Source organism: Equus quagga, chromosome 12, assembly GCF_021613505.1.
Source record: "Equus quagga isolate Etosha38 chromosome 12, UCLA_HA_Equagga_1.0, whole genome shotgun sequence".
Classification (NCBI taxonomy): Eukaryota; Metazoa; Chordata; class Mammalia; order Perissodactyla; family Equidae; genus Equus; species Equus quagga.
Window position 1 is genome coordinate 2,565,910 of NC_060278.1, and position 18,609 is coordinate 2,584,518.

The window sequence follows — 18,609 nt, forward strand, 5'->3', positions numbered from 1 at the left end:
ATTAACTTGATTTAGAGGTCAGTTCTTTGTGAAAGATTGGAAGAGGCTTAACTCTTCTGTTTGGTTCTGTGTTAGAAAAAGCTCCCAAACGCTGATTCATACTTTATTTGTTGACGCAGAAAAAAAAATAACCTTAGAATTCAAGGGGTAACCTGAAGCCCCAATAATTCTTATATTTGGAAGAAAACCTTAGGCAACCAATCTCAGAAAAGGTTTATGAGAATGGCTATTAATACATGCATCTTTTGTTTCTTTCTTAATATAGAAATTCTTAAAATTCTTTCGGTAGGTGCAAACTTACTCTAGTTACTTGTCCTTCTTTCAAATAGAAGAAGTTGGGGGTATTGAAGTTCCCTTGCACCATATGCTCACTAGGTGTTGGTTCAAAGGACAGAATATTGTCATTACTAAGTATTCCTTTTATCTGCAAAGTTTAGAGGAGTGCGAGCTTATTGATTAACACATTTTCATGGCTCCATCCACCTCTTTCACCTGCCATTGTGTGGATGGACATGCAAAATTATTTTGGATTAGAGCATACAGTAGCATTTGCTTATGATGTTGGCCTTATGTAACGACAATGTAAGGAAAAGTTAGAGGGTGTGAAGACCCAGGCTTCTATGTGCAGAAATTACAAATGGACCTATGTGGGAGCCTGAGAAAAGAAGTCCTCATGCTGACATTGGTGTTTTACTAGTGAAATGATGCAGTTTAACAAATTAACGAGGGGCCGGGGTGGACCCAACGTTATCCTTACCCAAGTGGAAAGCAGGTGCTTGGGAAGGGGCTGCTTGTTTTCTTTTCATTTTGCAAATATAGCACACAGGCCCCTTAGGGGTCTGCGCTGTCTGAGGACCCCCAGCAATGCCTGCTCTGTGTCAAGGAGGGTATTACCATGAGTGAATCAGCATCCAGACAGGAAGCTGCTTCTCTCTTACTGCTGGCACATCATCTTCGCATAGGGATGCACATGTGCATAGTAAACACCCACATCACATGTTCCATTCTAATTCTACTCCACAGTAAGCAGTATTGCAATCCATGTTGACGGCAGGGCCTTACCGTAGTAGAAAATATGGGAGAGTAAAATCCTCACAAATATTTTGGCCTCCTTCTGTTTGCTCCTTTGGTTCACTATATTCTTATCTTTTTTTTTTTCCTTCCAAGTGGAAGAAGACACAGAAGAAAGTTCAAGATCAGGGAGAGAGTCTGTATCCACAGCGAGTGACCAGCCTTCGCACTCTCTGGAGAGACAAATGAATGGAAACCAAGAGAAAGGTGATAAGACTGAGAGGAGAAAGGATAAAACTGGAAAAGAGAAGAAGAAAGAGAGAGAGAAGGAGAAGGAGAAAATGAAAGCCAAGAAGGGAATGCTCAAGGGTTTGGGAGACATGTTCAGGTAAGTCGCCACCACCCCAAACCCTCAGCCCTAAGCACAGCTGAGTGTCAGGTTAACAAAAATGACTCAAAGCACAGATTTGAAAACGTTATCTTTGAGGTCAACCGAAATTCTTTTTAATTTTCAGTCTTAGCTCCTGTGTTTTTGCTTACTTCATGATTTTACGTGACTTATTTGAGACCATTTTAGCAGCCTTAAAGGTACTATCTTGCCAACCATGTAAATAAGTGTGGAAAGAAGGGGGAGCAGTCTCTCCTGCTGGGTGTGAAGGTAAAAGAGACAAAGGACCATTAAAGCAGTGTGTGTTCTTTTGTGTGTGTGAACAATGGTTCATTATTTAAATTTAACGTAGAGCTCAAGTTAGTGGTAGCATTTAAAGGTTCATTAATAACAAGTCTAATAAAAAATGTTACAAATAGAGCTTCAATTAAGCTGTGTTGATTAATTTAATACTTATTGCTTCAGTCTGTAAAGATTTCATTAAACGTAGTCTCGGGCTGTTTCCTGACAGTTGTTTTTGTGTCCCTAAATTATATTCTAGGATTACTTAGCATATCATTTTTTACAAATCATTGCTATACAATAAAAGTGACAAGTTGTTCAGAAGTTGCACTGAAACTCTCCCGTAAATGTTCATCTAAAGTGATTTATAATATTCAGGTATTTAATGTTAAATATAAAGAATGCTTGATTGTTCCATAAATTAAACCCCTAAACATATCAAGATGATGGTTTAAAATGGAAAACATACAGCATAGCCACTTGACTCTTCCAAAAGTTATTATCCCGCATTATGAATCCCTTCCTTTTAACTTTTTTTAATTGCAAAATGTGAACAAGAGTTTTTATTTTCATAGAATTTCTTGATTTATGATCCTGAGGTTGACCTCAATAACTCAGGGAGTTATAGAGAAGTCAAGCCTCAAAGTCGAGGACTCATGGCCCAGCCTTCAGGCTATACAACATAACAGATGTGTTCTGTAGATGTCTGATAAAGTCAAGTGCATGGAGGAAGTAAGCGTGGACCAGATAACACAAAGCCTGGCCTGTCAGCAGCATCAGCTTTAATTTAAATATGGTTGGATTTCCATCTCCAATGCTTCCGGACCTTGGGATTTTCATAGTTCTGCATTAGTGTTTTTCTTGTTTATCTACTGCTCCTTTTGAACGCATTTTCAGTCAGATCATCTCTCTTCATCATGCTCCATGTCCAAGGACAGTTATGGGATGAAATTGCTCTAACTGCCACTTTATTTCAGTTTCTGTGTTGGTCATGGGGCTTTTCATTCCATGTATGCAAACTGACAGCTCATAAACCGGCACCTACATGATGGACAGAAATGAGACTGTTGCCCATCAATTAAAATGTAAGAAATGTGTACAACGGTCTTCTCTAAATTAGAACACATGAAATGGGAGGCAGCCTCCTCTGAGCCTTGCGCATCCGCCTTGTAGTGCAGTCTCCCCCCAGGGGCTCTCATGCAGTCTTATTGAAGCTGAGGGCTTCTTAGTTTCTGTTCATTAGCTAACATTTATCTGATAGATATAGTTTTCTGTTCTTCTTATAGAATGGAAAATAAACTTCTAGTTTGTTTATAAATTATCCGTTATTTTAGTTATAAATTGTTTTTGCTGGAACTTGGGACACCAGAAGAAGAGAGGGCTTATGGTAGAATTATTCTTTTGGAGGCCAGAGGAGTGGTGAGTGGGGGGCGGGGCATGAAGAAATATATATTGTTTCAAAGGAACCTTGAAATGCAGCCCAACCCACCCCCCTTTTTGCTGAAAGTCCTATAAAACACTCTATGATGTTTTCTCTAGATCCAATTCTATAGATTACTACCTATAACTTGTAGTGAAAGCCAGATTTGTGATAAAGAAGTTGATGCATTTATAACTTCCAAAGCCTGTGTATTCTTGAAAATCAACTTCTATGTTTAGGTGCAGTAGCTGAAGGTTTTTTCCTAAAAACTAAGCTCCTGTTCTCCCAGTGTTTAAGAGTAACTATTAACATCACAAATGACCACACTTTTCTGGGTACATGGCATCAACGGTTTGCTAGAGTCAGCCCACGTTGGCTTGTGAGAGCCAGTTGTTCAATTTCTAGAAATTTTGCCAACTGGTTGTTAAACAGAGTCATTATTAAAAATTAAATAAGTCCTATAAAAATCAAAGATAATTAATACTCAAAATTCATCACTTCCTAATGATTATATTACATTTTACTGTGACCTCTGCCTTTGAGGTTATTTCCGCTGATGGTATTGGCGTGATGCTGACGCTGTACACTGGCCTGCTACAGCAGTTTTTCCAGCTCTGCCCTCAGTGACATCAGCTGTAGGGGGAGCACGCACACCGTGGGAGTGCATGAATTCCACAAAAGAGAGCTTTTACTCCTAGGAAAGCAACACACCACCACACGGAGGACATAAGTATATCTTTTTTTTTTTTTTTGAGGAAGATTAGCCCTGAGCTAACTTCTGCTGCCAATCTTCCTCTTTTCACTGAGGAAGACTGCCCTGAGCTAACATCCGTGCTCATCTTCCTCTACTTTATATGTGGGACGCCTGCCACAGCATGGCTTGCCAAGCGGTACCATGTCTGCACCCGGGATCTGAACTAGCACACCCCGGGCCACCGAAGCAGAACGTGAGCACTTAACTACTGTGCCACCAGGCCGGCCCCCATAAATATATCTTATGCAGAGTTGCTATATCTTGTTCTCTTGAACATGGCTGTCTTCTGTCTGATGACAAACTACTGCTCCAGTCCTGTGGGAAACGGTTGAAGCTTGCCAAATTCTCCTTGGAAATGAGGATAGTTTATTAAACATAAAATAAGGTTTTTGTTTTATTGACTATTGGCTCTTAATCTTTCCTTCACACCATTATTATATGTCCTTAGTGTTTGAGAAGACTCTTAAAGCGTTGTTAGGTTATTCAAAACATTTTTTAACTACCTTCCGTACCTACTAGATTATTTGAGACTAATAAAGTCTCAGGCTGATTCTTTTATATTTTGTTTTTTCTAGTAACATAGAGGAAAATAGTAAGATTTTAAAAGTGGTCTCTTCCTTTCTCTTTGTTCTTTTAAAGAGAATAAGATGTGATTTCCTTGACAGCGTTGCTTTTAAATAGCGTAATCAAAACGTGTGCATGCTTAGATATTCCTCAGAACAATGTGTAAGGAGATTTCAAGCATGCTTGCCTAACGCAGGCCTGAAGTACAAAGCAGAGGGGTGTGTGTGTTTGTGTGTGTGTGTTGTTATGGTTTTGTTTCTGTTTTTTGGTTCAGATAACAGAAAGGCTAAGGGTAAGGGACATTAGATAGTGAGTGTCTAGCTTTCCAGGCATATGAGCTTTTTCTTTTTAGTTGCTTGAAGAAGTAAGTAATATTTGCCTTCAAAAACAGGCTCACAGGCTTCCCACCATCTCCCTGCCACACACACACACACACACACACACACACACACACAATTTCTAGTCTTATAGGTTATCTGTGATTTTTGGTTAAATTTCTTGAGGGCCAAGTAGATGGACCGTAGTTTTAAAACCGTACCAGAGGAAATCATGGCACATTTAGCAGGTATTTTCATTCGTTGGTATCCACAGATGACATGGTTTTCTATTTCACATATTGAATAGAAGTTACAAAATGATTTAATTATTGATCAATAGCTCTAGGAAAGAAATTGAGTCACATGAATCCCTCTTCTGTTTATAAATTATGAAGTATATGAAGTGCAAAAGCTGCCTCAATGCAGGTTTTAAATCACAAGTTTAAATCTATACGGAATCAGATAGGAAATGTGGAGTGTTTCATGTTGGCATGAATTTCCCCTTGTACGCGCTGCCTCTTCTTTTGCACATAAACAGCCCCTCTTGGCTTAATTAAAATGGCTTTGTAGCTGAGAAGCCTGTGTGTGCTCGTGGAGCAGGTGACCGTGACTTGTTAGTGTGACCACTCTGTGTGCAGAGTGCAAGCAGAGGGAGGGGCTGAAACGCCACGTCTTTGCGGATGTTTGGTTCTCAGACGCGTGGCTATTCAGATTGAACCCCATAACTGTTCCTGAGAGTTCTGCAATTACATGAAATTGTTGAGTAAGAGGGAACTGAGTCTCTACTTTAGAAGGAGAGAGACCTGTTGTTTAATGTTGTAAATGTGTTCATTTTTTAAAGGAAAGCAACAGCATTATTAAGCAAAATGTTTTTGCCTTAATTTCATTCTCCAAATTGAAATAAACAAGATAATAAAATCCTTTATTTCAGACAATATCCTCAGATCTTAAGCATTTAAAATTATGTATTCCCTTATTTCCAGCCCTGGGTAAGTGCAATTTGATATTGCTTTGCCTGAAAAATTAGAATTGCTATTGTTTGAGTGATACAGAATTGTATGCCCTCGAACATGGAGGGTTCGTAGAAGTGACCTTATTGTGCACGTCTCAGATTTGTTCTGGGCCGTGGTCCGTATGTGATAGCCGAGAGCCTATCACTGTGGAAAGCTAAAGCAAAAGTGATGTTGCAGTGTTACCATTAAAATTGAATCCTCCAATTACATTTAAAGCAATTCCCTGGGTCCCTGCAGCATTGTTTTATTCAGTTCTGTAAGAGGAAATAGATAATTTAGTTTGAAACCTTGTTTGGTTGAAATCAGATACACTGCTGTCTTTCCCTTTTTAGAATATAAGAGTTTTCAGAACACAATGAACATGATCAGATTTTAAAGCTTAATGTTGTAGTTTGGATTACGCCATTTAGGCTTTTGAGAGAATAACAAACACAAGTTATTGTTGCTTCCCTTACGTGTCCTTACTAACCGTGTGTCTGTACCGTGTTTCTCGTTTAGCCTTGCCAAACTGAAGCCTGAGAAGAGATGAACAACAAACCAGATTCAAAAATGTCTTGAGAAGCACATATTGCACAGTTGTTTTTTAAAACAAACAATAAATTTACTTTTAATGACTTCTTAGTGGCTGTTGACAAATTTTGTTTACGACATCAGCAGTTTCGATGGTTTAGTAACTTCCATATTAATCGATTTGGAACTTTTTGATCTTGCTTTTAAGCTTGGGGGTTTGAGTTACTGCTTTGAAAAGGCAGAGAAGTGTTTTTTCCTATCATTTTTTTTGTCCCTTTTCATAGTGGAAAACCATAGTCCTAGCTGCTGGCGTATTCAGAAATCATCAGCGCACACCAATCATGTGTTAGAATCAGTGCTTTCAAGATTATGTAGAGTACCAGCTGGGTTTTGCTGTGTAACACGGTGGCTGGGGACACAGGCAGGTGGGGGGTTGACAGTCCCAGAGCAGTGAGGTGTGTGGGTTGGGATAGTCACCCATCAATTAATGACCAAATGGACCAATTTGAAAGGGACTTTGGGGCAAAATTTAGTCCCTTCATGGGTTGCGCAGTTTAGACAAAAAGTGGGGAGTTAGGAAGATAAATATTTTGTGCTCAGGGATGGTTGAAACAGCAAGTTCTTCTAGTGCAAAAAGTAGGCAGATAGTAAACTCAAGGTTTGCTGAGGCCACAGGGAGTGAGAGCACACATTGTTTTATAAAACTGTTTCTCCAAAGAGTCTGCCTGGCCAAGTGCTGTAATCCCAGATCTGAATGCTAGTGCAGGTACCTGAATTCACAGTCTCTTCATTCTTCATAGCCCTTCAGGATGTCAGACAAAGGTGGTATATAGTTAGCTCTGTTTCCTGAGAATGTTAGAATTACATCCTCCTTAAAAATAAATGATGATGAAGAAGAAAGCATTTAATAAAGGCTATTCTGGAATTGCGTGCCTATGAGAAGGTTAAAGTCCGCTTTGACTTGGGAGCAGCCTATAGTCCCACGCTCGCCCCCACCCCTGCTGAGCGAAAGCCCTTACCTGTGTTGTAGGAAGGAGGCACACGTAACAGTGTGTGTGTTCATGTCATGAATAGCAGGCTTGTGGTTTTTTATGACTCGGGCCTAATTGCCCTGTGGATTAATGCGACCAGTTTCATGTTGGCAAAATTAAATGGCATCCTGTGAAACCTGCTGGAGATTAGGGAATGCAGTTAAAATAAATGTGTGGAAAACTGTGCCCATCAACATGAAACACAGGAGTGATACTTCGTAGTGAAAAAGAAAGAACTTGGAAAGAGCGATTTTACATAATCTTGTTTGTCGCCTGGACAGAGAAGAGCTCTGTTTTATAAGTATGTGTACTCAGAGGTTTCCTTGGAATAAATTCCAAATTTGTAAATCCAAAGTACTTAATATATGCTTCTTTTAATTTGAATGGAGACAGAGGTTCCTGTTTTCAACGCAGAAAAATAAGTGTCAGACTGACCTGTTAGCAAAGGCAAGTTCTCGGGTAGCTGAGAGCATATTCCTGGAGAATTCTTCTTTTCCTTGTTAGCAGTTTTGAATAGAGAACCTCTGACATCGACAGCACTGAAGCTGCCTGCGAAGCAAGCCGGAGGAGGCACGAGGCATGACGGCCAGGCCTTTCTGAGACCTTGTCTGACGTCTTTTCCCCAGACCCTCGGCGCATGTAGAATGCAAGTGTCAAGGATGACACCTGCTTGATAGTTTCTGTAAAGCAGACCTTTTCGTAAAAGAAATTTTTGACAGTTCTGAGATGCTAAGTCAATTTCATTTCTAGACTGTATAGAAAATGGAATCTTTTTTTTCTGCAATTGATGTGAAAATTGAAGGCTAGTGACTATTCACTCTCTAATCACACAGGGTAAATAAATACTATCACACCACTGAAAAACCTTCGAGAAGACAGTCTCAGCTAATGACATTTCCCACAACATACAGTGGAAACATTCCTTCTAAATGTTTTTATTTGTTACCATTAGGGGCTGTATGTCTTTTACATTAAATATAATGGATCAAGTACATGTTGTTCCCAAATGTAGTTTTAGCAAGCGCGTATTATTATGTAAAGGTAATTGTTTGATCCTTTCAAACAGTCTTTTAAAGAATTCACTGGGGAAGTGACCTCTTACATAATTGACTGTTGGATGGCTTTCTTCTGACCTATGTTTAATAATAGCCAATTTAGAAACAAAAGACTAGAATTGGATTAAATTTCATATCAGAGTGAAATAACCATGTCTCTTGTTAACCTTTCTGCTTACATTTTTTTAGGGTGGAAGAGCCACCCATGCTGTAAGCTAAGGCCAAGCCACTGAAGCTGTTCTGACCCTCTCTTGCCTATTCCGGGACAGGGCTTCAGCAAGTCTGTCTCCTCTCTCCCGCTCGTCGTGATTGCCTTCTCTCCTAGATCACTCCCTTTGTCCTGTGCTACCTGTTATTTCCTGCATTTTAGAGAAAAGTCTGTCTTCCCTTCCCTTCCAACTACTACCTCATTTCTCTCCTGTTCATCATAGCAAGCCCTTTGATAAATTGGTATTTGCTGTCTCCATGTTCCTGTTCTCTCTTCACCTCCCTTCAACAGAGCCTTCATGCCCCTTGGCTCCACAGCCTGCTCTCATCTAGGTCACCCATGGCCTCCTCAGCGGTGAGTCTTCTCTGCTACGTTGTTAGCCGCGCCTTGGTCTGCCAGGAGCCTTTGGCACGTTGATTCTGCTCTTCTTTGAGATCGCCCTCACGAGGGTCTCCTCCCTCCTCTCTGCCCACTCCATTGCGGATTCTGTGCCTTGTTCCGTCCCTGAGAGTGGAGCGCCCCAAGCTCAGTCCTTAGTCCCCTCTCTTTTCCCTTTTCAGTAACACAGAATCTTTGTGTTCTTAGGAAGCAGAGCCCTGGGGCTCCAAGTATAGTCTGTGTGCAGGTGACTCCCAAATTTACATCTCCTGCCTGGGCATCTACTTGGAACTCTAGATTTGTAGGTCCTACCCTCTTCTTCACACGAAGGTCAACCAGGCATCCGAGACTTCACATGCTCCCCACTCAGTTCAGGATCTTTTGCCCAGAACTGCTCCTCTGTCTTCTCCTTCTCAAATAATGGCAGCTCTGTGCTTTCAGTGGTTAGATCCAAAACCTTGGAGTAATCCTTGACTCTTGTGTTTTCCTTACACTCCACATTCAGTTTGTTAATGCACAAAAGCAAAAGCCCATTTGATCTGTTTTTAGCGCACGTCTCTAACCTGGTACCTTTCAGACCCACATCTTCTCTCCTGGGTTTTGGCAATAGTCCTCCGCCTACTCTCCCTGCTTCCACCCTCCTTCCCTACACTGTATTCTTAACCCCAGAGCTGGACGACACGTTATTTCTCTCCTCTATTCAACCCCCAGTAGCCTTGCAAGTCACTCAGAAGGAAAACCGAAATCCTTAGAGTCACCTGCTGGACCTGCAGGATTTGCACCCTGCCCTCCCCCCACGCCCACCATTCCTTCTGCTCTTTCCTTTGCTGACTTCACTCTGGCTGCACTCGCCTCTCTTCCCTGAGCTGCTGGGTCCGCTAGAGCCTTTGTCTTTGCTCATCCTTCTAACTGGAATAACCTTTGCTTAGATACCCACCGGTGGGGTCACTCTTGCAGCTTTGTCATCCTTATTAAGCATCAGTCTTTCACGGGGACTGTCCAGCGTTGCACACTGTGCTCCCTCCCACCGTGAGAGCTCCTATCCCCCTTTTGGGCATTATTTTTCTGCTTTGCACTTACTGCCAGCTAAGGTGTGATCTGTTTCACTTGGCTTAATAATAAATTGACAGTGGCATGCAGCTAACCCTTTTCTCCCTGCCGTGTCTCTAGCAGACTGCCTGGTGCACAGTCAGTGCCCAGTACCTGTAGCAGATGCCGGCTTGCCCCTGTCCTTTCAGTGCATCCCCCCACTTCCAGTGGCCAGTCTCTGCTTCTGTGCCTGAGGCCTCTCTGAAGCCTTGGAAGGAAGCCCTGCTTCTCTGTGAGAACTGCCAGAAGTATCTTGGAATAACGCCTCCTCAGAGCAGCCTTCAGCCTACAAGCTGAGAAAGCCAGTGTGAAAGTACTCCAGTCCCCATGGCCCTTGGGTAGAACACTCAGGGCTAAGTCTGTACCCTTAGCCCTGAAAATGTGGTCCCGGACCGGGAGCGTGGCAGGACCTGGGAGCCTGTCAGAAATGCAGAATCGCAGGCCCCACCCAGACCTACTGACATCGGAATCTGCAGTTTAATAGCCCTCGAGCCCCCGGTGCACGTCACAGGCCGAGAGGCCCTGCAGTCCCTTCTCCCCGCTCCCAGAGTTTGCCTGCGGGATTGAGCTCTCCTTGCCCACCGTGGTAACAGGCTTGAGAGCACTCTTTCCAGGCTGCCTTTCCTTCCCTCTATCACATCTCTGCTTCTCCACCAGTATTCCAGCAGCTTCCATTAAACCGCTGTCCCAAATCCTTATCTCAGGATCTGCTTCTGGTGAAATCCAGACTAAGATGATAAATGTTTGTTGAATGAATGAATAAATAAATAAAAATTTCTAGAGTCAGTAGTGACTGTGTATGTGAGGAATTTCTACCTGGGGTAGTTTTGCAAGTTATGACAGGCGATCACACCAGGACAGTGCTAGTGTTTGTTCCCATTTCTGGAAGGTGACGTCACTGCCAGAGTCTGCCTGTGACTGAGGGGATGGGCCCTGGAGAACAGGCCTTTTCACGCTCCGTGGATTTACAGCTTGTTCTTTGCTTTGTCGTGGAAGTTACCATTTTCTCTGCTCTTAGTAGCCGTAAATGATTTACGTATTTCCTATTACATCAGACTTGCAAAAAAGATGACATGATTTCCAAATTAAATCCTCCACGGTGGGCAGTCCCCAACCTTCGGGCTGGGGTTTGCAGTTGACGGGTCATGGATTCAAGCAAGGAGTAAATGTTAAAATTGCCCTGTTTAGTGTCTTCCTAAGCCTCAAAATGTCAGGCTCCAGATGGCTAAGATTCTGTCCCTAAGAGAAATCAGAGCCTTGGTCTCACTCCCCGCAGGCTTTGTGAGTGGCTGCTGCAGACTCGAGCTGGGGAGACGCCTCCTGCCCTCTGAAGGCCACGCCTGGCGGCTCACAGACTGCCTCACCCACAGGTGGCGCTCCGGAGCTTTCTCTTTCTTCCCACAGCCTGGTGTGGACGCTCGCTGAGCACCTGGGGCCCGGCCTGCTTCTGAGGCTGGAATCATCCTGATTCTTCAGTGAGGTGTGCCTTGACCTCATCTCCTTAGTTTCTCCTTCCATAAAATCTATAATGCTTATAACTTACATTTCTTCTATATTGAAAATACTGTTTCTCTCTCTTTGGTTATGTAACAATTCCAGCCTTTCAAAAAAGAAAATAAAGGAACAACTTTACATTCTCTGTCCACACGAAGAAACAGAGACTTTGAACTGAACTGAACTAACACAGATTAGCTGCAGAATATCCCTACTTTCTGCATTAAGGCTTCTCCATGTCTGCTCCTCCAGCTTACTTCGAGGGCTATCCATGAGCACTTCTGAGCCCACGTTTCTGATTTTATTGAGTAATATGCTGGTCCTTATGACTTCCCTAGGGAGAAAAGCATCCCTCATGTAGCAGACTTCCACTAGTGCTACGCTAGCAGCTAGTGTTCATTGAATGTTGGTACTGGGGAACAGTCTGCCAAGAACCATATTTTTAATAACCCATTTAATCCTCATAATAACCCTATAAGGTGGGTGCTCTTTTTAGCCCCATTTTATGGGTGAAGAAACTAAACACAAGGGTTTGGAGAGGAAAACTAATTACCAAGGTCACACTGTGGTCATGTGGCAGAGCCACAGTGAATCTACCTCTGGGTTCAGAACACTGGTCTGCCTCTAAGGCCATGTCCCTCCCCACTCTGCTGGACCGATGGAGCTTTCTTAGCCTCTCCCGGTGTGTTCACCTGCCCCCAGACCTGCCCGGGAGCCAAGGTTGCTGTGGAGTTAACCATGTGATGTGGACTGCTGCTGTGTGATATGAACAAATGCACATCCTTGTTGCTCGCTGGGAATGGGGAGTTAGTATCTTTTGAACCTGACTTTTCATTTTTTGTCCCTGTTTAATTTCTGTAGCTTTCTCCGTCTATGGTCCTTTCTGTCCCCAAAATAATTCTTAAGGACTCAGGAATTTTTTTAATTAATTTAATTTTTAGTTAAAAAATTACCAGCTGCCACATCCCCTTCCCCACAACTGATTCTCACATCCGTCTATAGTGTATCAGGAACACCAATGAGGATGATTAAACAAGGCTGACTTTCCTCTTGCTCTTTGCTTTCAAGATGGCCAAGTAGTCCTATAAATGCTGACTCCTTTCCTGTTTTTATGCCTCGTTTTCCCCTCCCTTTCTACAAACCTTCTTGTACCTCAGACCTTGCCCCACCACTCCTGCTTCTTTATTTTCCCCATTAAGATAACCATGAGGCCATTCTTCTTTTCCTCAGAATAAGTTCACAGTCTTCTCTTTCTCTACTGATCCTCTGTGTCGCCCACGTCGTCTTCTCACTTTAGCCGCCACCCTGTCAGCGCCTCCAGATCAGCAAGTTTGCCTGACCCTTGCATGTGCCTCAGAGACACGGCTCAGCTCTTAGGGTCCTGCCTTTGGGAGACTGTTCAGGCTTGGGGTCGCCTGCCTCTCGGCCTCCTCTGCCCATTGCGTCCATCTGGGACCCCCCAACCTGGCCTAGGTAAATTTCCACCTCTGCTTGTAGGGAAATTGCTTCTTACCTAGTTCCTGCTTTTATCACTGATTTTAGGTGTTAGGGAAAACATCTCAAGTTTACTTTTCAATTCCTAGAATTTCAGGTTTCTCTCCTTTTTAATTTTGTCCCCTTTTAGAATATAGTGCTAAAAACATTTTTTAATTGAGAAAATGGTAGCATCTGCTTAATTTATGTCAGTACTGGTTGATTCTGGCACAGTTTTAAGCAAGTAAACCTTAGATCGAGTGTAGATAGGTACTCTGACAGGACGGGACATTTCTGTTGGTGTCCTTCTAGAGCACAGCACAGGCAGTTGCCTGATGGCACTTAGCGCACAGAGCGCAGAGACAGTCATTGATGCGTGGCGCTCTCTGCTGCACACCTGAGTTGTCGTGGGCACACGGGGGAAAGGCGATTGCCCTGAAATAGACTTGGTGTGTTGTGTCTCAACACTCGGGTAAGTACAAATGAGCAGTGAGCTCCGGATGGGCAATCCGATTTCAGCACTTACTGATGAGCGCCCTACAGAGATTAACCTTCACTGCTCCTTTGCAAATTGACGGGTGAGAGCTGTGGACCTGGAGCCAAAGAAATCTACAGCTTGTGCAGTGTAGCCTGAGGGAGAGTGTTCCCTGGAGAGGTGCTTCTGGCAGGGAAGGCCGGTTCCCTGGTGAGGGGCTGAGCGTGGGCTTCTGGCCCTGATTCCTTCTCCAGGAACAGCTCCATTCTCCTCCCATGTCAAGTCTGCTCCTCTCCCCCTGTCAGCAGTCGTGTTGTGTGAGTCAGCACAGTAGGTCTATGCCTCTACATGCCTTCCGTGAAGAATCACCTGGGTGGTGAAAGAAATCCTGGTAAAACACTCACCTGGCAAAAATTGTTTCTAACGATGAGCAGGTAGATTTTTTTCAAGTCTGGTTATGGAGTGTATATGATCTTCTGGTAATTGTGAGGTAAAACCATTAATTCATACATCCAACAAATATTTACTGGAGGTACTTTATGCTAGGCATGATGCTGGGAGTGAGGGATTTAGTGGTGGGTGTAACTGAGAGAAGACAGGCCCTTAGGAGTTAGGTCCCGCTACATGGCACTTGAGAAACGGGCTGTGGGAATGGTCGTGGGAGCCTACGGCAAGTGGCCTAGCCCAGACTAGGAGTCCGAGTCAGCCTCCCTCCTGAAGATGGCATTAAAGCTGAGACCCACAAGATGTTATGAGGGCTCTATCTGAAGGAGCTTTTGGGGAAAAGCAATATTTTGTATCAGTGCAATTCAAGCTCTTTTGCTATGATCTGCAGTAAGAAATGCATTCCACCTTGCAGCCCACTGTACACATATGGACACAAATAATGCAGACAAACGTTTCACAAAATGATACTTGCCCTTCCTCTGTGTGCTGAGCTCCGGTGCAGGTTGCTGAGAGGCAGCAGAGGAGAGTGGGTGAGGGCTGACGTCCAAATCCCGGCGGCCTTGTGTTTGGGGCAAGTTACTTAAGCTCTCTGTGCTTACTTTTCTCAGTTGTAAAGTATGGATAATAATGGTACCCACCTCACAGGGTAGTTTCGAAGCTGGAAGGATTTAGTAAATAATGGAACACTTTAGAACCCTTCCTGTACAAATGCACTATGGAAACGTTGGCTGCTGTAGTTGTTACTTATTAATCTGTAGTTCATTTAAAAAAAATGCCAGGTGAGTCTCACCAAATCAGTTTTACATCTTTAATGAGTTGCAGCACACAATTTGAAAAATACTGTTTAGATAGTGGGAATTTTCCAGGTTTGTGAAGGGGAGCCTGGAGGTGTGGGGGCAGGGAGGCCTCTTATAAGGGACCCAGGATGAGTTTGGACCTTATCCTAAGGACACCAGGAGGCCATTCAAGAGAACGGCTTGATAAAATGTACATTTTTCAGAAAATTAAAAGGTTATATAACCACAGTGTGTAGAGTGAACTGAAGGGCTGAACCAGAGTGAACACCAGGAACTCTATTGGTAAAAATAGCTGTGGTAAAAATCGTGGCCAGAGATGGTGGTGACCGTGGCGACGAGATACAATATCTATTTTTCAGGAGGAATCTAGGAGACTTGGTTATTTGTTCAGATGCAAAAAATGAAAGAGAGCATATAGTAAGAAATAATTCCCACGATTTTGGCCTGATCAACTGGGAGGATAGGCACACACTGACGAGAGAACGCTGGAGGAGGATCCTGTCTGGAGGAAACGTGACATGTTGCGTCTGACTTTTACTTGTCTGTGATGTTCCAAGTGGGAGGTGACTGGGGGGGCAGCTGCGGGGAAGGGGCTGGCAATGTAGAGATTTGGAAGTCGGAGACATGGGAGGTGATGCTTGAAGCCATGGCTGTGTTGGGGGAGGGCTGTCTGGGAAGTGTGTGTGCAAGGAGGGAGAGCAGGCGGAGGCCTGAGTTCTGAGGACCCTTCCCACATTGGGGGCAGCTCAGGGTGGGAGTGGAGTGGTGGAAGGAGATGTTGGTGACGAAGGAGGGGCTGCTGCAGAGAGAGGAGGAAAACCAGAATATTATGGCCATCAAAGCCAAGGCAAGAGTGTGGGTTTTTGTTAGTAATTAGAAGCATGTGGTCAACAGCGTTTCTGCTGAGGGGTCAAAAGTACTCCTGGCCTTGGCTGCATGGGAATTACTAACGTCAGTAAATGTTACTGGACGGATGTTGAATGGTCACCCATTGTTACGTGCTATACGTTACTGTTTCTGTATGATCCATGACGGACAGAATCTCCTGGTGCTGGTGCTTGTTCCAAGTTAGGATGTCATATGTTAATCCCTGCTTTAGGAAGCAAAGCTCTTTTTTGCCAACAGTCTCTCCACAAACAGAAAAACTTGTGCCAGGTTTCCATATTTTCGAGTAATAGAAATGACATTTTAAGTGGCATATTAATCCCAATTGCAGATTTTCTCAAAGGATTGTAGAAATTAGAATATGAGGAATTAATTTTTTTAAGACATAAATTACTACCAAAATATGACTTGGAGGAAAAATAAACATCGATGGGTTTTGTTGACTTTGGGATCACTTCTTACCTTCAGCGGTGAGAGTCTGTCATCCCCTCTCTCTGTTTCTCTTTTCTCTTCTGTGTTGGCGGCTGGGGTTCTGCTGAGCACATGACCAGAGCAGTGTGCACCCTGATGGCATCAGCTTCTCTAAATTACAATAGTATCTTCCTTCCAATTTTCTCTCATGTTTACAAAACATGAGGTCAGTTAAATAGCTTGTTTCATCAAAGTGCCAGCTTTAAAATTACCTTCTTTTGAAAGCCCTCCCTTCTTTGTTTTTTTTTAATATTGTGACATTTAACCATTATAACACATAGTCCAGAGTCTTTACTCTATACTTACATACATTTTCAGACTTTGTTTTCCCAGGGCCTATTTTCCTGAGACTTATGAGAGCTTCCATTCCCATGGCTTCAAAAAAGTGGAATAAACTGCCATTTGCAGATATCTTTGTTTTTCAAGGCAACACTTTTCATCTTTTATGTTCTATCCAAGGGGATATACAGTTTTGGATATATTCAAACTATGAATGCTTTATATAGACTATTGAAATTGCCCTATTGAGCATGCCCATTGTTTGAGTGTGTTGGCCTTTTCTGAAGGGTTCCTGGCTGTGTTCTGCCTATATGCACCATTTTTTAAAACCTTTTTATTATTTTTACATGCATTTTTAATATCATGAATCATTCTGTGTATTATGCACTTTATAGTCATTGTTGCATTCAGAGATAATTCAACTAGATTTTTTTCTGGAAATATATTTCTCAGAAAAGCGTAGAATTATATGCTTTTCCTACTGTGATACAATTTTGGTTTCTTTTATATTTTCAATAATAAAATATTGTAAACTAAGTATTAGTTTTTAAAAAAGTAGAAAATGTACCTAGTTACCTATTTCTTGGTCCTAGTTAGATACCATTACAATCTTTAAATGGCTTACTACTAAGATTTTAGATCCACCTTCTGAATTTTAGTGAACAAATAGAAAAAATTCATATAACATTTTTCCTGTGAAACTCTTTTGGCAAGGTCCCATATTTAAATATAGTTTCATCCATACGAGACTTAACATCTTTATTGTCAAAGTTCTATATTTTTACTCTCAGAGAATACTTATGGCTGTTTAGTCTGACAAAACTTTTTTGAACACTTTTTCTGGTGAGGTAGAAGTTATGTAATTCACTAAAGGAGAATTTTCATACTATTTCCAGTTAGTCTGGTCAGCAATGGAAAAGGACATTTTCTTTTAGAAGTGTCCTCTACTTTCTGTGTACAAGCAGCTGATAGGCACCATCTAATTAGAGAGAAACAGTTATTAACAGCCAAAATAATAGAAAGTATATGAAGCCGTCTCTGCTCACCCACTGGAGAGTACCCAAATAGCATCGGAAACAATGAGGAGAAAATGAAAATCATTTCTGAGTCACGGAATGCTGTTTTCTTACTGAAAGTCTTTGTCAGCTGGAACGGCAGCGTTGGCCTGAATAGATGGGGCTTCTTTTTGGTGGTTATTTTCAGTTGTCTCAATTAGTTCTGCTCTTAAACTCTTGGAAGGCTGTTGGCCACCGTGGGTTGACTTTGAGGGTAGCATCTTGAGGGGAAAATTAGTTGCTGGAACTAATTAGTAAGACTGAACCACTGAGGTATTGAAAGATGGGATCCTTTACAAAGATGTTACAAAGAATATATTCTCCTTTTCTCTGGGAAGCCAAATACATGAAAGGAAACACTCCTTCTTATCCTCATGATTTAAAAATCTGTGAGAAATTGTTTTGGTTGTAACTGTGGTTTAAAGAAGACAGGGCTTACTTTTCTCTAGTTTAAAAGAAGTCTGGAGATTGGCAGTCAGGGCTTGTGCGGTGGCCCCAGTGTCAGGAGTGTTACTACCTCCTTTTTATTTAGCCATCCTTAATGCGTATTTCTTTATTTTTTTTAATTTTGGCAAGATACGCATAACATTTGCCATCTTAATCATTTTTAAGTGTACTATTCAGTGGCGTTAGTACATTCACACGTTTGTGCAGCCATCGCCACCATCCATCTCCAGAATCTTTTCATTTTGTGGAGCTGAAACTCTCTACCCTTTAAACACTAAACCCATTTCCCCCTCCCCATCCCTAGCAACCACCATTCTGCTTGCTGTCGCTCAGAATTTGACTACTCTAGGTACTTCATATAAGTGGAATCATACAGTATTTATCTTTTTGTCATTGGCTTATTCCGCTTAGCATAATGTCCTCAAGGTTCATCCATGTTGTGGTAAATGTCAGAATTTCCTTCCCTTTTAAGGCTGAATAATACTCCATTGTATGTATATACCATATCTTGTTTTATCCATTCATCCATCAATGGACATTTAATTTAATTCCTCCTTTTGGCTGTGGTGAATAATGCCACTATGAACATTAGTGTCTTAGCATGTATTTCTATCCTCACTGTCACTTCCTGGTTACAGCTCTAGCCATCTTAGAATTCTAAGGAGGAAGAAACAGGAAGGGGAAAAGGCAACTTCTAGTGGAGTCAGCCCTCTTTCTAAGGATCTTTGCCAGAAGTCCCATCATCAATTTCTATGAGCCAGAAATG

General features: G+C 42.4%; 1 protein-coding gene across 19 annotated transcripts in view; it reads left to right on the plus strand.

Annotated features, from left to right (window-relative positions):
- Window positions 1–18,609, plus strand: part of PARD3 (par-3 family cell polarity regulator) — a 518,486-nt gene that overhangs the window by 332,397 nt on the left and 167,480 nt on the right. For all 19 annotated transcript variants that reach the window (XM_046679514.1, XM_046679504.1, XM_046679509.1 and 16 more), the window contains one exon: window positions 1,168–1,399. In XM_046679514.1, coding sequence (XP_046535470.1) covers window positions 1,168–1,399 — 232 coding nt within the window. The remainder of the gene's footprint in view (window positions 1–1,167; window positions 1,400–18,609) is intronic.